The sequence below is a fragment of the Perca flavescens genome, chromosome 15, assembly GCF_004354835.1.
Source record: "Perca flavescens isolate YP-PL-M2 chromosome 15, PFLA_1.0, whole genome shotgun sequence".
Taxonomy (NCBI): domain Eukaryota; kingdom Metazoa; phylum Chordata; class Actinopteri; order Perciformes; family Percidae; genus Perca; species Perca flavescens.
The window spans coordinates 15,938,534-15,965,437 of NC_041345.1; the positions used below are offsets into that span (position 1 = coordinate 15,938,534).

The 26,904-nt window shown below is 39.3% G+C and overlaps 1 protein-coding gene across 2 annotated transcripts in view; it reads right to left on the bottom strand.

Moving 5' to 3' along the window:
• Positions 1-3,174: 3,174 nt before the first annotated feature.
• baiap3 (BAI1 associated protein 3) overlaps positions 3,175-26,904 on the bottom strand; it is a 35,512-nt gene continuing 11,782 nt past the window's right edge. Inside the window, exons 3-34 of one of the 2 annotated variants that reach the window (XM_028598769.1) lie at positions 21,692-21,779; positions 20,554-20,637; positions 20,273-20,380; positions 20,021-20,080; positions 18,908-18,974; positions 17,858-18,071; positions 17,583-17,627; positions 16,778-16,855; positions 16,048-16,153; positions 15,806-15,913; positions 15,625-15,717; positions 15,068-15,171; positions 14,859-14,976; positions 14,561-14,685; positions 13,369-13,459; positions 12,624-12,680; positions 12,422-12,519; positions 12,243-12,294; positions 11,956-12,107; positions 11,677-11,800; positions 10,752-10,892; positions 10,490-10,585; positions 10,002-10,217; positions 8,199-8,267; positions 8,019-8,098; positions 7,280-7,388; positions 6,687-6,758; positions 6,512-6,595; positions 6,066-6,186; positions 5,851-5,974; positions 5,571-5,776; positions 3,175-5,382 (exon numbers count right to left, since the gene is read on the bottom strand). In XM_028598769.1, the coding sequence (XP_028454570.1) occupies positions 5,279-5,382; positions 5,571-5,776; positions 5,851-5,974; positions 6,066-6,186; positions 6,512-6,595; positions 6,687-6,758; positions 7,280-7,388; positions 8,019-8,098; positions 8,199-8,267; positions 10,002-10,217; positions 10,490-10,585; positions 10,752-10,892; positions 11,677-11,800; positions 11,956-12,107; positions 12,243-12,294; positions 12,422-12,519; positions 12,624-12,680; positions 13,369-13,459; positions 14,561-14,685; positions 14,859-14,976; positions 15,068-15,171; positions 15,625-15,717; positions 15,806-15,913; positions 16,048-16,153; positions 16,778-16,855; positions 17,583-17,627; positions 17,858-18,071; positions 18,908-18,974; positions 20,021-20,080; positions 20,273-20,380; positions 20,554-20,637; positions 21,692-21,779 (3,394 nt within the window). In that variant the 3' untranslated portion in view covers positions 3,175-5,278. The remainder of the gene's footprint in view (positions 5,383-5,570; positions 5,777-5,850; positions 5,975-6,065; positions 6,187-6,511; positions 6,596-6,686; positions 6,759-7,279; positions 7,389-8,018; positions 8,099-8,198; positions 8,268-10,001; positions 10,218-10,489; positions 10,586-10,751; positions 10,893-11,676; positions 11,801-11,955; positions 12,108-12,242; positions 12,295-12,421; positions 12,520-12,623; positions 12,681-13,368; positions 13,460-14,560; positions 14,686-14,858; positions 14,977-15,067; positions 15,172-15,624; positions 15,718-15,805; positions 15,914-16,047; positions 16,154-16,777; positions 16,856-17,582; positions 17,628-17,857; positions 18,072-18,907; positions 18,975-20,020; positions 20,081-20,272; positions 20,381-20,553; positions 20,638-21,691; positions 21,780-26,904) is intronic. The other variant, XM_028598770.1, reaches the window with a different exon arrangement.

Genomic DNA, 26,904 nt, shown 5'->3' on the forward strand with positions numbered 1-26,904 from the left:
ACCGATGGATGTAGTGTGTGCAGGCGCTGACCAGAGGGCACGATGTCTGGACTAGATGAAAAGGTCCTCTCCACACCTGAGCCAGCACACCAGTCAAAACCCTTTTGAATTAAAATGTATCGACCAGCATTCAGAGTACCAGCGCTCATAGACACTCATGTCCTCCAGCTATGAGAAACCCTTGTCTAATCTACTATGATAGGAGCTCTTTGAGAAATGTGGACAGTAAAATGGTTGTGTCAGGGTGAGTCCTCTGGCCCTATGATCTCTGGACATAATAACACTCCTGTTTCTCACTATTTGTATGTGTGTGGTCTTTCTCTATGGTTGCTTTGGTGTGACAGGATGTTTGATCTGCAGGTATATCTGCTGCAGAGGGGAGGTAATTTTAAAGGTCGAGGAGAGACGGAGAGACAGAAGGAAGGAACATGGGAGATTGAACGGGCAGATGATGACATTGTAGGAAAGATGAAGTGTTGAGAAACAGGTCAGTGTCAGACAGTGACATGTCTTTACACTGAAGCCTATAGAAACAACAGGTGCATGAATTACTCCACTTGTTCATTTAGATATATTAAAACTATTATTCATATATCCATGCTACTATTCAAATGCTTTATGCTCATGTCAGTGAAGGCAGGAAGTTCAAATTTAAATACAATCTTTATTTAAGGTGATAGACATCTCCCAAAGGTATAATCCAGTAAACAGCAACACAGGCATTTACAATTCAAGGACAAATAATTCACTTTTACGGTAACAAATTGAAGGTGTTTTGCTTCTCATAGATACATTTCAACAGCTGTTGCCTTTAAATTTGGACAGCAGGCGACAAAACCAAATACTCAATTCAATAAATATTTCTATATTATTACCTTAAATAAAATATGTCCATGTCAGTGCTGACGTTCATGACGTTACATTGTGATGATATTCTGTTAATTCACAGTCTGATATCCTTTGCCTTTTTTAAATTATAGCCAGAAAAACTAGTCTTTTAAGAAATCCACTTATTAGGAAATGAATATGATAATACGACTGACTTCACTGAACATTTAAAGACTAGAATACTTTCTTTGAATTTTTTAAAATCACTTTACTCAAGTAATACTGACCATATTGCCTGTTTAAAGGCAGCAAGGACATCTACAACACTGTGACTGAACATAGACAAGTGTATTTAATAGGAAAAGACTCTTGCTTTCCTCACAAAGACTCTGGAAAACGATTTTCCATTTAAAACTGTCCCTGTTAGAAATGTGTAAATTACCTCTGAAAGTTTTCTTGTGACCCTAGTATAAATTTTGGTATACAATATTAGCTAAATTTTTTATTATATAATGGTTTAGATTCAGAGTGAGGTTGAATTTATTTTTGTAAACATCTGGCCAGAATATCTGGTTTTAAAGTAATTTAGAGAAAATATCACTGCCACTCCATTAACCATTCAAATATACTGATGTACTTCTGTTCTTGTTTAGGACAGAATTGTTAACAACAAAGATGGCAGCGGATATTAATATACTAACAATGAAAGAGTTCAGTAACAATTGTTAAGACAAATTCTGCCTGCGATATCTTAAAAACAAAACGTAAAAGCAAGTGCTGTTCAGATGGACTGAAAGGATTCCTCGCTCCTGTTAAGTAAGGCAAGCTTCTTGATCAACTGAACAGTCCCTGCAATGCAGCACACTCTTCAGGCATAGATATGTTTTTTTGCGTACTTCATCCTCACAACTTCACAGAGTAACAACAAAGCACTACACAAGCAGCTACTGTTAAGTTACATCACTGACAAAATGTTGTCGGTGTAAAATCTCAGGTGCTAAGCTCTTGGTACTTGCTACAGTGTTTTTCCAGTGTTTCTTTACTACACATCTGTTGCTATTTGTCTACTTGTCATTAAGGTACAATAAAAGTGCCACATTTAAACTGGCAACATTCATTAACAACTCCTAAAGGCCTGATTTGGGTATATTACTAAAATCTTTTTAAGGTGCAAACAGAAACTCAACATCATGATACCCGTTTTTTCTTATTGTTGGGTGGTTTTAAGTAATAATAATAATAAATAGAATTTATATAGCGCTTTTCACAAACTCAAAGTCGCTTGTAAGTAGGGTAGAGGAGTGTTCCTCTTCTGCATTTTTCCAGATGCATATAACTGCCTTGTCTTTTACCAGTTGTAAACTTTAAGCTACATTTGTGACAGTAAGGGCCAGTTTCCAGGACAGCGATTAATCTTAAATATACTAGAGATTAATTGAAAATAGTCCTACATTTAAGTCAGTTTTGCACTGGAACGATTTCCTGAAAGGAAGATTAAAGTTTCTCTAGGACTACAGGGGCTTAAATTAAACCTCTAGTTTGGAAGGTCCAATACATTTTCAGTCTGTCGAGACTTTTATTGTTTTGTCTGTTTTTTGTTTGTTTTCGATACCACTTTATTATGGGGTTTTTGGAACCAGTTTCAGCTCTCATGAGCAGCTTCAGCCCAACGACACAGGTGATTGATATTAACCTCGTTAGTGAGAGCTGAGTACACGCTCGCGCTAGAAGACGAACACAGCTGTCTGAAATTAAGCTCGTTAGTCCAGGACTTTGTATGAAGAAAAATTGTTTTTTCTTTTTTAAACATGATTAGCTATTTTAGATGTAAACCTAATTCTGCTATAATTAAAAGCCTCTACAGGAAACTTGGCCTTTAAACTTGCTACGATAGAATTATTTATTATTTTTGTGCAAAAATATGAATCCTTACCCTTTAGTCACAGACGAGACACACAGCTTTGGAGGACTGGTGAGAGCATGGTGTTGAATTATACCTGGCAGGCCAATGAGAGCTGGTGCAGGCAGCAAGGTCTTACCTTACACCTTAAGTATAATTATGCCACTGCAAAGGTTCATTATGCTTTTCCTTTCTCTTTACCTCAAGAGATTGATGCTGTGTTCCAGGCAACCCGTAACCCGTGTTTTCACAACCTTCTACCTATCAAAGTGCCCTGGAATGGCAGTCAAAACCGTAACTTACTACCCGTGAACTCGTACTACATCGTTGTACTCCCAGTTACAGTTTTTGACGTCACACACACATAAACAAAAATGGCGACCCCTATTGATGCTGTACAGACGCCGGTGAGAAATAGAAATGAATAGACATAAATAGGCAACGTAAAGTAATTCCGCACATTGTAATCAAAACAATACACATACGATTGTGTACTACTACAGGTTATTTTTATTAAATGAAGACCAAAATATGTCGCCGACTAGAAATTGCTACTATGAGCTAGCGCTAGCTAACGTCAACGTTAGGTAGCCGCAGAAGGGTTTGTCGTGACTTTGCCTGGAACGCTACCAAGTCGTGAGTCGTGACTCGAAGTCGTAACTTACGGGCAAAGAATTGTGTCTGGAACGGAGCATAAGCCCCACACAGAGACTGAAACTCAAATTTAAGGCCTATGATGGGCCTGCACTGATTTAAAGTTGGGATAAAAAATGGGTTTGCCATGTTTCCAGAACTTTCTGAACGCTACATGAGCTCATTAGCGGCAATTATCTACCATCTGGCCACACACTGTGCAACACACTGTGTAATCTTTGGGGACGCCAGGATGTATTTTCTCCCTTTCAATTATCAGGAACAGGGTGTATCCCCATAACCATGAAAGTATGAATGGTTCTGAATAAAGCTTCTGCTCCCCAAGGAGGAGAAGCAAGGTGCCAAAATGATGAATTATTTCACAAATGAATTACTTGTTTAGTTGGACTGTGTTCTTGTTTACACAATAGTTAAAGTTGACAAAATAGTATTTTTTCAAAATTAAGCAACTAAAACTTGAAATAGTATGTAAATATATTGTTATATAAATATAACATTAAAAAGCAAAATAACCTTGTTGGTAATGACGTTAATGCTGGTTGGCAACATTTTTGGAAATACACTTCTTGCCGAGAGTTTAAGCTTAAGTTTCCCATCTGGGATAATAAAGTGACTGAACTGAACTGAGAGTTTGAGCTGTACAGAAGCTGAAGTGTAAAAACAACACATTGTTCTTTTACGGGGGTTATGTGCAGGACTGGATGCAGTCACTTCTAGTTCGTTGGCTAGCTATCGACATTTCACTTTTCGGTACCACTCAGGGTGGCAAAATCTAGTTAACATTTTTGAATATTTGTATTGAATATTTGTCTATGTGTTATAATTGAATAATTCAGGGGTCTTGTCATGACCAGATTCAGATCAAATGAAGCTGTAGAAAAGTCAGTTCTCTAAATTAACCTGTTCATTATTCAATACATTCTTAGCATATGACAGATGGATTTGTTTCTGTCAATGCGTTGATTTTGTAGAACTTATTTGCGCACTGCTGCCAAAAAAAAAAAAAATAAGTGTGAAAACTGTCACATACATTTCTGCACAGATGTTGGCTCACTGGTGTCAGACAGCAAGAAGCAACGGAGTTAAAATAATTGGTCCTCCCTCCACAAGGTTTTGGGCCTTTTCAATAACCCATCATGAGCTTTGTGAAGAGCAATCTGAAAAGTCAAATGAAGCAGAGCTGTGGCGTGTGCCTCAGGGGAGTATTAGGCCTCCCTGCTGCTGAACTGTCTGACTGGCCTTAAAACACTAAGTCTCAGAAAGTGCAATCCCCCAAAGCTGTATGTGTCTTCATGATTTCCTTCATGACAGGTATTTTTACAGATAGCTGTTTGTTCATAAGCCACTGTATGATCAGGAAATGCAATGTGGGTTCAAGCTTTCACATCTTAAATAGGCTTTCATGCAATGTATCTCCACAATGTCCATGGAGAAGGAAAAGTCTCGATGCCTATTACACTCCCCTGCAACTAATGAGCATATCTGAGGTATAGATTTAGACTTTGACTGAATACTTTTGAATACATAAGCTACTTCCACAAAATAGTTCTGAAATGTTAAATATATCATATCAAAGATCATACAACAAAGATAACAATTACCTCATTACAAAAAAATATAGACTAGTAACATTTAGGATCAACTATCCATTAAATTCTAAAATATAGTTTAACTGAGACAGCATAAGGTTGCACAGTGACAGGATGTTCATTTCCCAGATAGAAAACAGTGATAAGCTTTGCTGTTTTCCTTTTTTCTCTTTTCATTTTGGTATAATTACTGAACAAACAATAACATTGGAAAAAATTCAAATATTGTAAACATGATACCAGTACAAAAGCACATATGTCGCAAGACGTGGTCAGATAACACCAACACAGGCAGCGCTGACAGCTTTTACTCCTCCTCCATTGATTTCTCAATCTCCTTCAGCCTGCGGACAAACTCCTGAGCCTCCCTGTCACCGATGCGAGCATCCAGCATCCTCATGATTGGCTTTTCTGGAGGGAAGAACAAACAGATGAGAGTGGTTACGACACCTGACACAAATATCTCTAGATTGAATGGCTTTTCATGTTGTATTGGAGAAGTAATTGGAAACTCAGTCCAACACCCTCTGGTCTCCCAAGAAGCCAAAATTATGTTTGTGTGAAACAAAGAAGTTGATACAGCCTAGAGCTATATGTACCGCTGGGTTTACTGCGAGACAGGTGGAGGATGAAAGGCTGGACGCTCTTTCCGGCGGCTGAGGCGTTCGGTCTCCCTGGCCAGCAGAAGTCGCTGAGAGGAGCCACGGCTTCACCAGCGAAGTCGTTGGTGGAAAGCCAGTCATAGTCCATCACAGTGAATGTCAAACAGGCAAACCTGTGTCTGTACTGTTCGGGACTGACGTGGCTGGAAGACACAACAACAAATTAGGCTCAGGGTATGCACAAACAGGAATAGGAAGAGAGGAAAACAGTACTCACAAGTAAAAGAGTTCATCAAATACTGGGTGCAGGGTCTTAAGTTTTACTTGCGTGCGTTGACTCTTGGCCATAGGGAACAGGTGGTGAGGACAGAGCTCCACTATGACAAATGGGTCACTCAGACCTGAAGAGGACCAGAAACAGTGAATAAAAAATAAAAAAAAATCAACTTTAAAACAACAACCTGCATTTTATTTTGCCTGTTACAGTTTTACCATTAGCATCCAGTGCAAGGATATCTGCAGCATGCAGAATCTCCACCGTCAGTCTTTGCTCCGGAGCCTCATAGTAGCACTTCACACTGATCCGACCATAACAGGTATGTTTGAGTGTTTTCTGAAACAAGTTTTTATCACAGAGGATTATTATAATCAGGATGCAAAAGAGAAGTAACATTGAAATGATGTTAAAATATGATGTGAAAGTACAACTCATTTTGAGTTTCCCCCAGCAGAAAAAAGGTGAAGGAGTTATTCAAAGCATATATCAGTCTGCATGTTGCTTCACCTGGCAGAATCATGTTTTTCAAGAGTCCAGAAGAAGGCAGACTTTCAATCAGAGGAAAAACAACAGAAGACAGGGTGTTGTGCTGTCCAATCAATACACCTCTGTGCACCTTAGGGCTAATATGAAAGTGTCAGCCTGGTAAGTGGAAACACACCTGTTGGGAAATCTTCTCCAGATAGTACTGTTCAATCAGCTCAAAGGAGGAACATTTATTCAGCCTAAGCTCTTCATCCAGAACCTAAAGCAGCACGGTCAGAAAGGGAAAAAGATAAACAACACCTTAGTAAGGAGGATTTTAAATCCTGAAAACAAATTGCAAGAAGTCCCACCTTGTAGTCTCCACTCTTCATGTCTTCCAAGGAAAGGCCCTCTCCCTTGACATGCAAGAACTGCAACAGGGTCTAAAGCAAGCCAGTAAAAAAAAAAACAAAAAAAAACTTGTGAGCTAGGACTCATCACATTCATCCCTCTAATTCTGATAGAATGAAGTCTCAGCATAGTAGTGAGACATGTTGTTCACACAAACAGCATGAAACCTCTGCCAGGCAAACACCAGATCTGACTGCCAAACTCCAAACTCAGCCCTCTTGTGTAGCATGACTTGACATGCAAATCTGTCATTTCCACTGCCAGTTGGCTAAATTGGCATTAGAATATATACAATAGCTCCCACATTTAATCTGAGAGAACTCACTTTGGTGCTGAACTGCTACTGAACGACTTCATAAATATCTAATATATGTTAATGATTGCACAAGAGCAAGCATAGAGAGCTAATTAAAGGCTGATGGTAACAGTAGCGATGATTATCTGTACAGAGTTGACACATCTTTTAAAGCAGACTATTCCTCTTAGTCAAACTATGCCAGACTGGAAATAGCTATAAAACTGTATTGTGTGATAAAATGCAGTTCCCACTGACCTCCACTGTGTACTGGAAGCGGTTGTAGAACTCCACCTGAACACCCCTGTTTTCTGCAACCGCATCTAGGATCATCCGCAGGAGCAGCTCCCACATGCTTTGGAGAACTCTACAAGGCAGCAGACACAATGAGACACCCACACGTTTGTGTTTACTGGCTCTTCTAATAACACCCCAGTACCCTCACTTAGCCTCGTATATGTTTTCACAGATGGTAGTTTGATAATGGTAAGTTGTCTGAGGGGTATTATTATTATAGCAAAGATTACACAATTACAGAATCTTATTTGCTGAGCTGTCACAGTTTTCACCTGGTACTATCACAAAATGTAATCTTATTTAGAGAAAAGGAAACAGTGAGTATGGTTATGTAACTTGACATAAGGATATGTCTGTTATAAAGTTCCACAACAATCAATTTCTGGTGTGCTGGCATTCTTCCTGGTTTACAAGTCAAATGTATGCTGATGATGCAGTGTTATATTTGTCTGCTAAAAATAGGCAAACGACTTGACAGGAGTCTTATTCTCTTGTTTGTGTTTCATAATTTTGTACTAAATGTTTTATTTAAACTTTTATCATCAGCTGCACAGGCACACTAAATGAAAAGGAGCAATTAGGCAGAATGTGGAATTTATAATTTAGACAAGTTATTCAAATTAATTTGCACTGTCCCTGTCAAACAGAAAATAAATAAATGCATATTTATAGTGAGGAGAGAGGAGGAGAAAGTAATTACCTAGTCAGATTCTCCTTCACAAGGTTTTCACTGATGATGACCATAGTATCTTGTAAGTATTTCATAAGAGGCGACACAGCCTGGAAGAATGTCAGATTAACATACATTACATACGTACTGGGGCTGCAAACACCACCGATACAGGAATGAATGCTGTAGAGAACCACTACAAGGCCTTACTTCATCATTGTTAATGGAGTCTGGGGACAAGCTGATGTGCTGGATGTACCTCCGCAGCTCAGGCAGCATCTGCAAAGAAATATCCTCTCATACATGTGCATGCAGGTGCATATGCATACAACTATGTACATAATGGATATACATGAATTCATTAATGAAACCTTTATTGCTCCTAGGGGAATTTGCTTTGCACAAAGAGCATATATACATGACAGCACATGACAGTACAACATAAAAACATAAAAAACAGGAACATCGTAAGAACATTCACTAAAAAGCATAAATCGGGAAATCGAGACATCACCATTTCAGACCATGTGGTCATAACGTCTTAAGGCCCTGACACATCAACCCGATTATCAGCCGTCGGACAGCCTGGCGAGGTCAGTGACTTGAGTCTGTTCGGTGTGTTCTGTGCCGTCGTCAGTCGGAGGAGCCGTCGGCCTTCATTTGGGCCACATTGACATGTTGAATCGGAAAGTCGGGCAGTCGGACTCAATGGCCAATCTGATCGGTGGAGCGCTAACCCGGAAATGACGAGCGGGACGAGCGGGACTAATGCCTCTCAAAATCTGACAAAAATCTTTTAAATTGACCTTTGTCGATCTGAAATGAAGACAGATTCAGCAACTGCATGGCCTATTTCTCGCTTAAAACTATCTTCATAAAATATGAGATCGTATTCCGAACGAAGCCGCCATTATGCTCGGTCGTAAAATCCGGGAGCAGTCAGACCCACGTGACGCGTCCGTCCAATCAGCTGCCGGTTTTCATTTTTTGGGCGACAATACAGATTAGCGCTGCTTGCTGTTATGGAGAGGCATTAAGTCTCGCGCACGCGCTGAACATACGCTAAGGTCGGCGTCGCTTCGGTGTGTTCCGAGGCACTTTTTTGACCAACTCGGGGAGGCAGTCAGTCCGACTGCCTTTTCTGCCGAAGGTCAGCCGTCTGCTTGGTGTGTCAGAGCCTTTAAGCAGCTGAATGCTGCGTGGTTCAAAGGATGTGATGCCTCTTTAAGTCTGCATCATGGGCATGCTATACCTTCACCCTGAGGGTAAATGTGCATATTCAGGCCTTAGAAGATGCAGTGGATCTGCTATGATCTTGTGTGCTAACTTCATGGTGTACCGGTCTATCATGTAAGTAATACTGCACATTTGTTCCCCAGCTATCTTGCTATCCAGCATAACAACCCTGTCCTGTTTGTTTTTGTTTTGTACAGACAATGTTCCTCCCAACACTGAATACAAAAGGTCGATATACTCTGAATGAAGGTCTTGCAAAACAATGTCAACATTGTTCTGTCCTCTTCTAAGTTTCCTTAAAAAGTAGAGACATACAGACACAAAAAGCTTACATATACAAAATGGTACAGTGTATTATCCCCCATGCAAAACACCCAAGCACATAGTATGTCCTCTGCACTCCACAACAGCAGCAATGGATCACCGAAAGAGACGACTAAAATTACTGGAAGCTTGACTCCCATCATGGCCAAATTAGATGCAAACTTCATAAAAAAAAAAAAAAAAAAAAAAAAAAAACATTTTCATAATGTAAATTCTTCAAAACTAAAAAAGAAAAAAAACCGTATGGCATTCAGAGACTGAAATGCATTTTTTGTCCAATTTTTACAGTGTTTTTTGAACATATTTCATTAAGTCACTGATTGTAGAAACCTCACATTGTCGAGTGGAGTACCGAGGTTTTCACTGGCCGTGAGAAATTGCTATATATGTGTACCATGTATAATGCTATCAAGAACAATTGATCTGCAGGTATTCATGCTTTGAGCACCGCACCTTGTCGGTGAGCAGTGTGATGAGACGTTTGGCTTCTCTCTGCAGGTCCAGGTCCATGTTGAACAGCTGCCCATTGAGAGCCTTGTAAACCTGCTCCTTCCCCTCCACCCCACAGGACTCCTCCATGGCCCGCTCCACACCTTGCCAGTCCAGGTCACAGGGCAGGTGACCCAGGAAAACGCGCACAAGCTCTGTGTTGTTCAGGGCGATGCAGAGCTAGCAGAAAGCGAGGAGGAGCAGAAGAGGAGAAACAGAGGGTGGAGGTGGAGAAACAAAGAAGGAAAAGAAGCAGGGCTACAAAGAAGTGGAAGGACGGGGTAGCGAGTGTAAATGATTGAGGACGACAAGAGGCGACTGCTTTTTTTTGTTGTGTGAACATATCTGATCGCCTGCTGAGCCCTTTGTGTTGCCAGGGAGAACACTTGCTGACATTTACTTCCCAGGTCATTGCGTACCCTCCCCCACTTCTGTCTTGCTACAGGCGTTACCTGCACTGTGAAGCTCTTTTGGTCTCGGCCCAGCTGGTTCCTCTCAATCTTGCGTGTTATCATCTCAGAGTAGCACACAGCCTCGCTGCAGAAATTCTGTGAAAGATTAAAATAGCAGCCATTTTATTACAGTGAAATTCTTGGTTTCCGATAACATCTTTTTTTAACCCTGCGTGTATGTATGTGCGTCTGTTCAGAGTCATGTTTTGATGTGTCCAGGATGTGCGTACTTGAGTTTGGCAACACTAGAAGCAGCACTCACGTCTGTCAAACGAGTGACAAAGATGAAGGCCCCCGCAGAGTCTGGCCAGGCCAACTGGAGCCAGATCTCGCGTACCTGGCTGAAGCATGTTGTCACCTCCACTGCTGAGGAGCTGTGTTTGGCCTGCTGCACAGGCTCGAGCTGCTCACAAAACACATGCACTTGTGAATAAAACAGGGGACATGTTTTTCAGGACTATACTATTTTTTTTTTTTTTAAAGTTCAACAATACTTTATTTCAACCCCCTATTTAGCATTTCTAAGGATTATGTAAACAGTTAATACATGATTAATAACTAATTATAACGCACTAATATGTAGCTGTGTCCAGCTATAAAGAAATTCTTTTGAGTGTTTATAAATGTATTTGCCAACAACTCTAACTACTTCTACCGTATGACGCATCTATAACTGATGTACTGTATAAAGAGTTAATGAAAGCTTAATAACACAGTTTAACACAGTTCTAATTACATATATATTTCTTTGGTAGTTTTTAACCCATTTACAGTACATAATAGTTTAAACCTGCTTGAGGATGATTTGCACATATGTATAAACTGTTAATACGTACTTTATAACATGCTGAGGAGTTGTTATGAATCATTTATTACCAAATAAATACTTTCCAACCCACTAGTAGTTATAAGCTAATCAATAAACATCTTTATAACAGGTTATCTAAAAATGTCTTAAAAAAAACAAACATTGGGATATTACAAAGAATTTTACATTCTACCTACAATGTGTAGGTATGGGAGTTAATGAATGTATTAATAAATGCTTTATAACACTATAACTGTAGTAATATAACTTTATATTAGATATATTAAAAAAAAAAAAAATTAAATACAAAGTTTAAAAAGTGCCCTCCTATCTGCTAACAACTACATTATAGTACATTTGAATAGCAGAAGACTCTCACATTGTCTGTTTCCACTGCTTTACGAATTCTGTCACAGGATCTGTCATGAACGATCTGCAGCCACTTATGAATCGAGGACTTGAACCAGTTATGAAAGCTTGTCAGGGCCAAGATTTTAGCATCCCTGTTAGAGAAGAACACACATCATTTTTAATAAATGTAAAGAAGACGAAAAGGTTGAATTTTCATCTCCTGGCTGACATTTCAAACAAATAACCACCAGTCAGAGCCTTTTACGCTGCTATATAAATTGTCATGAGAGTCAAACTGATAACCAACTTGAGAGGAAGAAACTCCCGAAAGCCTTTGAGGATTTTCAAGGACATGAAGAGCTCAAAGATGGTTTCTCCCATTGTCTGACTCAGTCTGGAGCTCTCCTGCTCCAGAGTCCCACAAACCCGCTCCATTGCGACGTTTACATCATCGGCTACCTTAAGGATCAAATAAAGTGTGTGTGAGTTCACGTACCTGTGTCAGGTTAGCAACAACAAGACTGTATGACTCACAAAAGGCTTTATTAGACTTGTTTTACGAGGAATTTTTTCATATCATTTTCAATGACATACCTGTTTCTCCAACTGCCTGTAAGATATGCTGAAGAAATCTACTTTCACTGCACTGTGAGGTCAAACAAACAAAGGATGAAATATCATCAGTCCAACAACAGCCAAATCAATGTTTCTGTGTTATAGCACAACATTTCCACAGTCTTTTTCTTGATGAGATATATAGCGTTGATGTTCACCTGTAGAAGAGTTTGTTGTAGATGTTCTGGGCTCTCTGTACGTCTGCACACGTGGCATCAACCACCTGAACCAGCTTCTTCAGCTGCTCCTCCAGAGTCTATGTTGCCAATACAAAATGAACAACATTCTGGATAAACATTCTGGTCGGTAAAATTTTGAAAACTGGATGATTATTTACATAGGACTTATATTAATCAGTACCCCGTCCTGTGGTTTATATCTTGCAATTAGGCTCTCGTACCACTCCACAGTCCCTTTCTGTTGAAATAATTACACAAATTAAATCTGTCCTGTAGTTGATATACATGTGTTTCCTTCATGTTGCTTTCATACAATACAGGCATATACATGGACCTGCTAATCAAGCCATTCATCTACAGCAGAGGTCTTCAACATCTTTTAAGCCAAGGACCGCTTAACTGAGAAAGACAAATTAGGGATCCCCTACTACATATATTGTATAAAAGTTTGTTGCATATTAAAGTGGGCCTACAATAAAGTGTGGGCTGCCTAAAGCCTTTATACATACCGTTTTAGTGTATAGAATTATAAGCTATTAAAATAATAATTGTTGGCATGATTTTATAAATCATGTTTTAATGTTAATGTTTAGGATTAACTGTATCTGTGACTACCTTACTTATAGGCAAGCAAGCCAATCATCAATGTTTTTTTCACAACATTTTTTTTTTATATTTGCTAATAATTTGTTGAATTTATGTTAAGACATTTCAAATTTTGAAAAAAAAAACGGTCAAAAGATTTACAATAATTTGCTGGTACCCCCTGCAGTAACTCTGAGGGTCCCGGACCCCCCTGTTGAAGATCTCTGATCTACAGCACACAATACCTCTAGTGGTCAAAAACTCCACTGGTGTACCCTTATGTGAAACAACTGTAAAACAAATGTTTGGTTTTTAATTGTTGTTTTAATTGTCATGGTTACCTTGACAGCAGTAGTGATGTCCAAATGCAGTTCATTTCGAAGAGGACACACAGACTTAAATGCTCGCATGTTCTGCATGTAGCCAATCCCCCTGGCATTCACAGACAATACAAAACTAGTTTCAGGTCACATTTCACATCATATTGTTCTTAGAATATAAAATATTAAATAAGCACAAAAGCTTCAATCTCACTAATTTTTTTTCCACTTCAATTGTATGCAGGCTTCTGCACTGTCTCTGCAGTAGAGGAGAGATGCAATTTCAACTGTTAGGTGAGTCACTGCGTGTGAGTGTGTTTCTGAGAAGTGTAGAAAAGATCTCCCATGAGGTGTTGATCACTGGGCAGAACTGGACTTTTTGGTCATCAATGAACTTCAATAATAAGCTGATTTTACTCGCTGGCATTTATAGAATCTTTAATTTGGGGCATTTCCCTGCTCCAACTTCCTTATTTTGTGCGATGGTAAGTCAAAGCTAAGTTGGTCTGTCCAAGACTTCTGAATATCGCCGCAGTACGGACCAGATTGCCAAGTACATACAGTATAGCCATGGTTGTTATGGACACCTGGTCACAATTTCTCGATAGTCAACACATTGGATGGTACAATGTGTCTAAAAATGTATGCCTGGAATTCCATAAACCTCACCGTGGATAAGCATTCATCAAAGAATGAATGCTTATGATTTGGGGATTTTCTCAAGCTAAAAGTTCCACAAGCACTATCAAAAAATATATCTAAATATACTTATAATCTGCTGAGCACATTAATGCTTTAAAATGGTAATCCTTTCAGATTTTCATGACTTTATGGCCCTCATACCAGTGTGTATGACAGGATTTGGTCACTGATTTTACCAGTGGAATGGAAGCATAAGATCATATAGGAAATAATACATGTTACGTCAGGTAAAACTATCTAAGTTGTTGCTTGAGACCACAATATGTTGCAGCAATAACAATAATAATTTTTAAGGTTTTATTATACAAAATATGTGGTCAGGAACAAATGTTTAACATTTTGAAATGAGTAATGAGCAATGATCAGGATATTTGCGTTTGAGTTGGGAGCTCAGAACTGCTTCCTCCACACAGTATGACTGATTGAAGTCTCTCTGTGTCTGTTGGGGTGAGAGGTTGAGCCTGTACCCGGTATGGCTGTTTGATGTGATGTGATGGCAGTGTGACTTTACCTTAGCATGAGCTCGTAGCGTGTAATGGCAGCGACACTGGTGCAGGGGAAAACCTGACGCATGTTCTTCATCAGGCACAGGCAGTGCTCTGTGTACAGCCTGAAGCTGTCTGAAAGCTGCCTCTCCTGGACACAGGAAGGGCCCTCAGTTATAGCTTCAAGTACACTGGCTGTGAGACATTTTTGGCTGGACCAAAAACCTTGATGCATGTCAGTGAAGAGCTGAGCTAATGAGGTGACTGTTTCCAGATAATGAAAGGTTTTTGTTCCTACTGAGAGGCTGATGGCTGACAACCTACCAGGTCTCCCCTCACAGCGACGGGGTCCCACTCTGCATCGATGGTCCTCAGGAGGCGCAGCAGCAGGGAGTAGCACACCCTCTGGGTCCGATGGTGGCTGCTGTAGCACTGCCAGCGACTGCGTTTAAAAACAAAACATGCACCTTTTGACTTGATGCTTAAGTTTTCATATTTGATTTAATCAATTTTATTCCTCCATTAACACTCACATAATGGCCTGTTGGAGAGGTGAGAGATCAGTTTGCACAGCATGGTGAGTCAGTACAGTCCATGCTGGAGGACACACTTGCCCATTCCAGTTGTACGGCTCTCTCTAGAATTATATGTGGTAGATAACCACGTCAGTTCAAGAAGAATCTGCTTGTACTCATCAAAACTTTTAGTTTGTTTAACAAAATGGCATATATCCATAAACGAATAATGCAAATTATAAACATAACTATATATATATATATATATATATATATATATATATATATATATATATATATATATATATATATATATATATATACACACACACACACACACACACACACACAAATAAATATATATATATACACACATATATATGTATAGTTCATCAGTTTATAGTTATGTTTATAATTTGCATTATTCGTTTATGGATATATGCCATTTTGTAAAACAAACTAAAAGTTTTGAGATATATATATATATATATATATATATATACACATATTTGAGATATATATACTGTATATACACATATACATATATAAACTACAAATATCTGCATGAAACTCACTTTAACATGAGCGTGCTCATACTCCACAATCTGACTCAGCAGTTTCTTGTGAATGGAGACATTTGAGTCTTTCTTAGACAAAGCTGTGTCCCTCTGAAAGAAGAAATCAAGTATTAAATCGTAATTCTTTGTATCCTATACATGCAAAAAGAAGAGGATACTGTAATCTGACTACACTAACCTGGCTGGTGAAGAGCTTCAGTATCAGGTGACATTCTCCCTGAACTTTGGACGTACTCGATCGAGGCTCCAGCTTAAACCAGGTGTCATAGCCGACAACTGGGATCTCCTGCGAAAAGGAAACCAACCAGATTAACAACACTGACATACTTCCAGGGAAACCCTACACATTGTGTCCTTCAAAGAATCTATTTGTGGGCCTGTTTAATTTGTCGCTGTAGCTCTGACTAGTGAAACGCTCACATTCAAAGGGATGTTGATGCATCCGAGGAAGTCATCAGCGTTCTCCTCGGAGCCGGATGATGCAGATCCATTGGAACGCACTGACTTTGCTATTTGCTTAAAATACCTGACAAGAAAGGGCAGCGTGCAAGGAAAAAAGGAATCTCGTTTGTCACAGGTTGAATTCACATGATGTAAATGTACTGTAAGAGCTATAATCTAACAATTAAGATGTATTTATTAGGCATTTACAGTAGCTTATGCTTTCATCCACCTAACTATTAGAGCATCAGCAGAATGAGTTTCATTTGCTAATGGAAGTTGGCTATTTCTCAGATTTTTTGTTCAAATAGAAATTTCACATTTCCCACCATTAGGTTTATGATCCTTTTGTCCTTGGTTATTATTGACATTCTCAGGTTTAAATTATACACTGCTATATATTAGTCTCTCTATGGCCCCGGCTGAACTCTTTGTGTTCTTTATTGGCACTGGGCTTTCCTGTATTTTCTTGTTTAAGGTTAAATGTAAAATACCAAATGATCCCCTAAAATTAATAAGCACGTTGGGGTCAGTATTTTTCAACACATGTAGTTAACAACTTCATTCTTTAACTGCAACTTTTGGCTTGATTCAAATGGAAATGACCCTTTGATTGACAAGATTGAATAAGATGCGTCTAAGACAGTTGCATCATTGCACTTGATTACATTCATGGTAATACAGAATTACACAACATTGTTTCTTCTACCTGCCCATTCCTCGAAGTCCACTGACTTCATTGAGCTTTTTGCAGGCCTCGGCAACAGACACGTCATCGTCATGATCCCTTAAGAAAAGAGGAGGATTCAAAGATTACAACCTCTCGTTTCCTGCAAGGACATGCTTCAATAACTTTGCACAACAATGGACGGAACTGAGAAGTGAAGGAGATCTACAGTCTAGCCCCATTCAAGAAAAACATTAGCCTACTCAACTTTTATTGGCGTCAGGAGTGAGCTCTTGATCTCTTTTACCGGAGCTGAGAAAAGCCTCTATAACAGCTAAATAATGACTGTTCATTTTGTAAAGCAACATGGCTCCCAGTACAATTTTACAGTTTAGAGCCGAGGTACAGTAAAAAGGCAACGTCATTGTCACAGTAGAAACAAAATCAGTCTTTTTTTTTTTTCATCCTACTTTTGGATGAATGGACCTTTTCTGTTTGCTAGGCAATTGAAAAAGTGTGACTGCAAAGTGAGTGTGTTCAAAAAATTTTATTAAGATTTGGGGGAAATAAATTATTGATTTCAAATGATTTTGCCAGGTGATTGTAAAATAAGTATCACGGCTAAAAACATTTGTTGGACTAGTTTTTCTATTTGCGTATACAGTATTCTGTATGATTTTCTTTTGTCATCTGTGATGCAAGAAAAATAAATAATAATCTGATATTAAAGCAAATTAAACCTAATCTAATATACAGTGCTATAAAGAAAATAATTAAAAATCCTTCTTTGTCCCTCTGGCATGGTGACATTCAAGCGATTCAAGGTGTTGCTGCGTACTAATCTTACCATATGTCAAGATGTAAGAGGTCATTGTGGACATCATCTATGTCACTGGGGAAGAAAACAATAAAAAAACAGGAAAATCATTAATTTAATTATCATTATAAACACTGATAATAAACACATCAATCATTTAGTTATCCTTCCACAGAGATGACACTATGCTGCACTGGTCACATAACCTAACAACTTTGGTGTGAAACAAATGGAACTGTGAATCCTGCATGTCACACATATCACAATGTTCAGCACTGTGCTAAAGGTTAAACTGCTGTACTCACAACACAAAGTGCTCGTCCCACACTGGGTTGAGAGTCTCTGGTTTGACCTCAGTCACCTGGATACACCTGGCAGGTAACACCTCCTTGATGCTGGAGCGTTTCTCCAGCTTCTCCTTTCTCTTCCTGAAGCTGAACTTCCTCTCCTTCTTCTCCTCCATCTCCCGCGGGCTCTGGCCCAGCAGGATTCCCAGCATGCAGTAGGGATCGCTGTACCCTGGCAGGCCGCGGGTTGACACATTGAAAGGGTTATCACACACACACACACACACACACACACACACACACACACACACACACACACACACACACACACACACACACACACACACACACACACAAAACTGTTTATATCACCCTAATGATGCTGTTACAGCGGTGAGAAGAGTGAAGCCTTTGGGCGCATTTGTGATTTCAACAAGTCTTGAGTTTTGGTGCTCATCAGCAAAAGGGGTGTGACTGGTTGACAATGGGCTGAAATGAATATCACCTTGAATGGACGTGACAAAAACTTGCAGCCATTTTGGACAGACGGAAATAATACAGGAAGTTCAATACTTGCGAGGCCTTTTTAATCAGTCTTTTATATATTTAATCAGGTACAAGTTATTCAAATGTCATTGACTTGGTTGATGTGATTATGTATGTCTGGCTTTTTGACGCGCTGGGATTGAGAATGTGTTAATAGGACACATACATACCTGTGTATTGTGTATTATATACTGTACATAGTGGATATGCATGTAATTGTTTTTATAGAAAGGTCATGTAAGTATCATGGCCACCCAAACCTTATTGCCGTCTGACATTAAAATACTATTCAAATACCACCCCCCATTATGCAGTTGTCAAATAATTACATGCATACTGTACATACATTGAGAGATGAAATTAAGAAGGTATGCAAGATATTCACACCAATGATGTTGGATGTTAGACTCAATTAGAATTTGGGACTCAACATTTATACAGATTTTATTTTATCTGTATCTGAAATGTTACGCTGTAGAGAAAGCATACATGTAGAGGTATCTAATGCTTGAGATGTCTCACCATTTGCATCCTTGGCCATGAGACTCTTTGCTTTCATGACAGAAACTCTCAAGGAAAAACTGGCCCGCTGTGAAAAAAAGGAAATTTACTGCCTGTAAGAAACTGTAAATGTGACAAATGCAGGGCATGCATTGAATAAGTTACAATGCTCCTGTATCTCCATTTAAATAAATGTCAGCATGCAATGTAGAGTAAGAACATGAAAAATGAATTCCTGATTGCTTAATGAGGTATTTTATATACTAGCTGTGTGAGTCACAACCTAGAACAACTCAATGTTCCACCAGAGGCAAAATAACTGTCGTGAATATTTAAATGAAAAATATTTTCACTTTGGTCACAACATTTCCAGCAGTCTATCATAATGGCAAACACTTCTTAACAGACATATTTGAAAGGTATCTTGTAGTCAAGTAAACAACATGCAATCATACAGAATGGGACTTTCAGGTGTTACAATTCTTACATCTCTCTACTCTCCAGGGACATATCAGTGGGCTCCAACTGTTTCTCTCCCAGCCATGCTTTAAGCTCATTACTTTCGAACTGTGCAAACTATGAGTATGAGAAAATACCAGGAAATACACTAAAATACCAACTGTGACTGCACAACTGAGGAGTTAGTGATGCCTTTAAATCTGCCACTGATTTCACATAAGTGCATTCTATTATCTATTTTATTAACTTAACAAGGTAATGACTTAAATAACTGTAACAGAGGTTTTACATGTTTTAGCACATTTACCACACATCAAATACTGATACTGTTGCAAACCATGTTGTATGTTACATTTTTTTTCTATGTCCCAATTGGTTTCAATTTACTTCTGTATTACACAATATGACAATATATTAGGATATTCTTTACGTTTTTAGATTTTCATCCCAAAATCACTGTAATGGAACCAAAGTCTGCCTGGAACATGACAGGAAAAATAGATAAAACTCTAAAATTGTACAGCATTCATTAAATAATTAAATTAAATAGAAACTACTGCAGTGTAAACTCTTCCCTAAGACAACTGATGTCAGCTGTCACTGCTACAGTGTGTCTGAATAATATTGTTATGGCAACATTTGAATGGACTGTGGCTCATGAACAAATGGTCTCACCTTGGATTCTTGAACTTTTTGGAGAATTATGTCATGTTCCTCTTCGCCCATATCAAATGCCTTGGATGGTCAGAGAGTAAGAAATAAAGATGAATAAATATTCTAGAAACACTTGATTTCTTGTATATAGGATAGATAGATAAATACAAGAATAGATAGATAGATAGATAGATGGATAGATATATGGATAAATAGATAGATACTGTAGATAGATAGATAGATAGGTCGATAGATAGATAGATTAATAAACACCTTTAGCAGGTAAGCAAACAGCTCTTCGTCACTTGTCACATGTTCAGATGAAGGCACTCCCACCCGGTTGACCACCGTGTACACAGCTTCCTCATAAAGCAGGTCCAGCTACATAAAAACACACTCCACTTAATAACAACCCTTCCAAAATAAAAGCTCATGTTCCTTTGCTTTCATGCTTTCTGCTCTGCTGCACATCGAAACCAGGGAGAGTTCTGTTATTGTGACTTTTAAAATGTAATCCCTGCTGAAATACGATGAAAACAGAGAAGCTGACGCACCTCTGTCCTTCTGCGTCTGTCAGGGATAAAGGCCTGGTCCACATGCTCTTGGGGCGGCGGCACTGTGCAGGCCCCTCTTTGGCACTGTTAGGGGTCAGAAACAGTTCAGCCAAAACAAAACCTGCCTTTCTAATGAGAACTGGAGAGAGGGGAAGCTGAGGTCGCAGTTAAGATATTATTGACAGTAGACTCTCAATCATCTCTTGGAAGTGTGGTAGTTTAGTCCAGCGGTTCCTTATTTAAGGTCGGGCCCCCTCCAAAGAGCCACAAGCTAAATCTGGGTGGTCGTGAGATGATTAATGGGGTAGGAAAGAATAATAAATAACAAATGTGTATTCATTTTTTGGAGAAAAGAAATTCTAATCTTTGCTTTTGTGAAATATTGGAATTCTTTCTTTACCACATTGGGTCTCAAATACGTATTTGGTTTTAAGCTTTTGCAATATATTGTATTGTATAAGCTTACATTTTATTTTTTTGTGGCATTTAATGCCTTTATTTCATAATGATAGTGGAGGGAGACAGGAAATGTGAGGAAATAAACTAATGGAATGCATCCTAACCTTTTGGCTATTAGGTTGCCCTATCATGTGGTTATTATGTGAAATATTAATCTGAAAATTAATTGGTCACTGTAGCTGTCAAATAAATGTAGTGGAGTAAAAACTTCAGGAAATATTTTTCCTGAATGAACCATGTAGAGTATCTTTCCACCACTACTGCACCAAACAAAATCAGAAGACTGACTTCAAATTTACACATCCACAAAAATTATATTATGTTTTACCAATTCTAACATGTATAGTGGATGTTCCTTATCTTTTGATGATGACTATTCATGTGTTGCCTCTTTTTTTTAACTCTTGTGTAACAGAAATTTGGAAATGAAGACATCAATTGTTCTCAGCAAAGATCTTAATACAGCATCATTGCCTTATTAGCATTGGCAGCAGGAGGAGCTGGACATAGCCATCGACAGCAGCTTGTCATGGCTGAGCTTCCAGTCTTCCGAGCACCCAACTCAACCCGGCCCTTCTGTCTATACAAGTCATACTGGTGCTGAGGCTTACTCGCTACAGTACATGAACGCGTTTCAAGGATGTAACAGATGGAAAGGTGAAAGTTGGGTGGGGGTTACCTCAGCCTGGGCAGCCCGCAGCATGTTCTCCTGCTTCTGAAGGATGGCATTCACACGCTCAAAGAACTCCAAGCTCTCCTCGGAAATCCTGCCAAGAAGAGGAAGCAGATTGACAAATCATCTCTAAAAAAAAAAAAAAAAAAAAAAAGATGAAATACTTGGAAAATATACTTTCATTTATGAGAAAAAAAATACGTGACATGCATGTTGTGTCATGGTAAACAGATGCATCATCTCATCAGTCTAATAGAATATTTCTGGATCGCAATTAAAAAACAAAGTGGGGTTCAGTGACACTGATGGGATTGCACTGCATCCTGTTTACAGACACTTTGGAGAAATGTCTGTCAATAATGATCTGTTTCCTTTTATATGTCGAACTACTGGACTCCAATGCCCGCAGTTCAGCTCCTTATTAGCTATCAAGCACCTTCTTATCTCGTGCACTGAAAAAAGCAAAGCAGGTCTAGACCAAAGCTCTCAGCAATCCCACATGCCTGCACTCTGTGTGAACCTTGTTAATCTACTATGATGAGCAGGGTTGTGCGCAAAATGCAAATGATGTTTTCTGTTTGCTCCAGGTGTGAGTGAATCCCCGGACTCTCTCCGGCCCCAGTTGTCATGGTGATACAGGCAAATTCAGGGAGGGAGTAGCTGGCTGAACACATTGGGAATCCCCCCCACCACCTTCACCACCACCACCACCACCACCTCTCATCCCTCCCAAATCTCACACTGGGTGTCTTCATCCTGGCCTGTATGGAGATCACCTGGGCAGGCAGCAGCTCGGATGTGAGCTGTAGCACAACCGTCTGGATCAGCCATGCCGTCTGCCTAGAACTCCTCACCCCCACAGCTCCCACACCTCCCAGCTTCTGTCTCCTTCCTCATCTCTTAGCCAACGCCGTCACATTATACAGAGGAGCCGTCCACAGAGGCCCTGTCATGCTCCTTTATTAGCGTCATCACAGCAGGCGTGTGGCAGCCCATCCCAGCCCCCACTGGCTCTTGCCAGGGTGGGGGAGCGGATGGCAAACCCCTGAGGTAATTGATGAGAACTAATGGCAGTCATGCTGACAGAGTTGGTCAGGTTTCCACTGGCATCAAACGCAGCAAAACTTGAAAGGTGGATGTTTTCTGTTAAAGGATGGAGTTTAATGTTTTAATTTGTTAGCATTAAAACTATTTTGCAACAAAGGCATGCATTTATATTTTTGCCTCACTGCTGCGTTTGTTGATTTTTCCAAATACTGATCAAAATCTGAGTTGCTATTCTGATCTGAAACCCCTCAGTCAGTGTTTGAAAGCTTGAAGCCACAAGTTGAGTCTACATCTGTCATATCTGTGAATGCCTCCACAAACAAAGCCTGTTCCGCTTACAAGAGAAGGGAGGCTTTGTTTTTTGGAGCTTACAGTTTTCATTTGCACATATAGTAGAAATAAGCTTCATTTGATTGTAATACTTGTGTTACGAGCCACACAATTCTCTCCACATCAGTTGTCAATCGTCCAGAGCATCCTTCTTATCCAGAAATCTGTCCCATCTTTTATCAGTCAGATTGAGGATTTGTCCAGACAGTCTGGTAGCTTTTGTTTCAAGCTTTGAGACGATGTGCTCATGAGCAGAAATAATGCCCAAATGATGAAAATCCAGTCAATCCTGATTTGATACATGTAAAAAAATATGATGCCGATCTCTTTTAACCTTTACCTCTCATGCACTCATGCACACACACACACACACAAAATAACAAACTGAGTTGATGTTGCTAGGAAACAGGTCCTTTTATTGTCATTTTATGTCATTTGTTTTCAGAATTCATTTAATTATGTTTTCATGATTGGAGAGTAAATCAGAAGGAAAACATGAATACAAACATGAAACTTCTATCTGCGAGAATATGTGTTTAAACGTGACTAATTGTGAGTGTGAAGGTGACAGCAACCCTTCACTTCAAACTTCAGTTGAATATGGCAGTGTACGTAGTAATTCACAGTGCAGACATGTCTGCAGCATGAAAGGCAATGTGACGTCTGTATGCATTCTAATCAAATAAGCAATTATTTAATGTGATTGATCACGGTTGTCGGTGCATAATGTCAGCCTGCAGCTCCTATCATTACATAGGATCTCCATGACAAGGATCCCCTCCTCAATACTATACATTAGACGGTTTGTTTTACTCTAATTACACATTTGTTTAAGCAACAAAACATTACAGGTGAAAAGAACCTAATGTGGAGATACGATTGCAGAATTTCTTCATTCAACAACTTGTGAAACAAACAGCAGTATAGAACTACTGACAGACATAACAGAAGCTTAGTGGGAAAATATTTTCAACATGGGTCTTCTTGGGTTCTTCACAATGGTGATTAATAGTTTTCACTTCCTCAACGTGCAGGAACACGACACATTTATAAACAGGCAAAGGGCAACTCCAACAGGAAGCTCTTACATGATCCCTGACTACAAGAATGGCTGAACAGTGGACTTCTAATATATGTTCCTTGTGTTTTATTTATTAGACAATATTAGGGGTGGGGGAAAAACAATCGATATTTTCCGTGGCAATACTGTATCGATACACAGGTGCCAAGTATCGATCTATTATTATATATGTGTTGGTCAGTTTGTCTGCTTGACCACCCCATTTTGCAGCAATAAAATTGAAGTGAGATGAACAAACAGAGATATGTGCAATATGTTTAAAATTGTAATAATATCAAATCGTGACATAAGTATCGTTATGATATTGTGTCGCGAGGCCTCTGGTGATTCCCACCCCTAGACAATACAGTTCTGTACAGTATAGTTATGCTATAACTTAAAGGGGTGATATAATGATTATATAGAGTATTTCACACTGTTCCTTAAGGTCTCCTAATGGGGTATGTAACATTGGTTGGGCTGAAAATGGCCTGGTTGATATTTTATTGGCCCTTATGAATCCCTGTATTTTGGCCCTATTTGTAACAAGAGCTTTTCTTCTAAATATGGTATGCTCATGAATATTTAGATGAGCTGCGAGGTGATTGGTTGAGCGAAACAGGTCTCATATAGAGCTCAACAGGCCAGCCCACAGCGGGTTCCGGAAGTAAAAATACAATGCAATATCTCCATTGACAAATTGGAGTATAAGCCATAAAATGAACAAGATGAGTGATTATTGTAAATTATGGATAGGCCATTATTTGGCAGGAAGAGGGGAGGGAGAACAGCGAGCTGCAGGCCCTGGAGCTCTGTCAGGGCAGCGGCGTTTGTTAGTCCAGTCACCCAGAAAAGGGTGAGTTTGCGTGGGTATTGAGCACCGTGGGCTGCCCTCCGTGACGGAGCTCAATCAAGCTCACAGCAGGCCGGAGTCTGTGAAGGAGGACAGGCCGGGCGGCGATGTAGCAACCCAGGCAGCAACGGCTGCTGAACTCCGACACACAGTCGGACAAAATTTGCAATTAGCCATCAATTTTCGTAAAACGGCCCATATTTGAGCTTTACATGGTTGATTTCTTGCATAAAAAAGTTTCAGAAGTGAATTTTGTAATGCAATAGCAGAGATCTGCGCAACCTAGATTCAGAAGACTACCTGATATCAGGTCAGTTGTGTAGCCTATGTAAATGTTGGGGCGTGACAAAAAGAGAGACTAGAGCCAAATGAGGAGGTGCTGCCGAGTTGACGTCAACTCGGCGGCTTGTTGAGATTTGCCCGTTTTCAGAGGCAGTTTCAAATTGTGAGATTTGCAGAGGAAAGATTGGGATTTTGAGGTTCTACGTATGTCCTATTTACCCATCGAACTGTCATTTTTCAACTATGACAAGGTAAAATCGGTTTTGCATTCTATCACCCCTTTAAGTATTGCTGAGCTAAAGGAAAATGACTCCTGGATACATCTGACAGTATTAGGTCATATCATAAAAATAGTAGTATTGTATTATTTGAAAAGACCAAAACCAACAATGAACTGATCCCGCTAACAAGTATTGCCTGCGTAGCCTCAGATTTCTTATTCTTCTGTGCCACTGAGCTCCCATTGTTGTCCAAAAACTATTAAAAACACTTCAATGAGCCACACTGTTGAATGTCCCTTCAATACAATGAACACATGCACTATAGTTTATTTAAAGTGAATCACACATACACCATTATTGTGCCTTAAATTCACACTTATAGGCAATGGGTCACTAGATAAATCCAAGGAGGCGAGAGAGGATTAATTGGAAAGGGAAAAACAGAGCAATCTTTTCTTGAACTTTTTTGTGATCGGTGTGTTTTTTGTAAAATATGTTTTACCTCTTCAAGCCTCTAACAATTGTTTAAATGACAGAATCTGAGATATTTATAGGGGAAAAAAAAAAATCACACTTTGGTGGAACCCCTCAAAAGGCATAGACATCTGAAACCTGTGATGATGGGTGTAGTAGACTGCTTCATTTGAAGGGGTCAAATGCCAAAAAAGGTTTGGAGCCTCTGCACAAGAGCACCAAAGGCCTATTAATCCTCGGCTAAAAATAGTCCCTAACAAATACACTGTTTACTCCGGTTTGATTAACTACAGTGCACAGCAGTTTTAGGATATCGCTGAGCCTTTAGAAAATTTAAATTATAGTATTGGTTTTAAAGATTTGTATATATAGAAACAAATGGGTTTGGGGCTGATTGCCACACACAAGCTGGGGAGGATCAGGAAAATATTGAGTTGGTCTTGGTGTTTTAATGAGATTAAGGGACAATAAAAACACAGACTAACACCAGCCTTATCCTTTAAATTTATAATATATCTGTCATTAATAATTACTGTAATTGCCTGCACATTAGGGTTTTCTGTTTAATGTCATTCTAAATTGATTGTGTTATTCTGCATCAATTAAAAAATGAGAATGACACTGTAGCAAGCTCACAATTCAAAACAGAGTGAAGGCAAGTGTGAAATATGAAGTCCACCGCTGTTGACAGATGGAAAAGAACAGTGAAATACTCAAACAATAATAAACCAAAATATACATTTTAAATATAAATCCCTGTGTGCTATAGAACGCCTGGTGATCTCCGACAGTGTCTCATGCATTTCCACAGACTGAACAACTGGCTCTCATAGAGGCAAAAAAATAATTTGCTCAACTGAATTAAAAAGTTCAACTCCAACGTGCGGGTCTCTGCTATGAGAGCTCAGCTCTGACAGCAGACTGTACTACTGGGTCAACAACTGTGGACCTT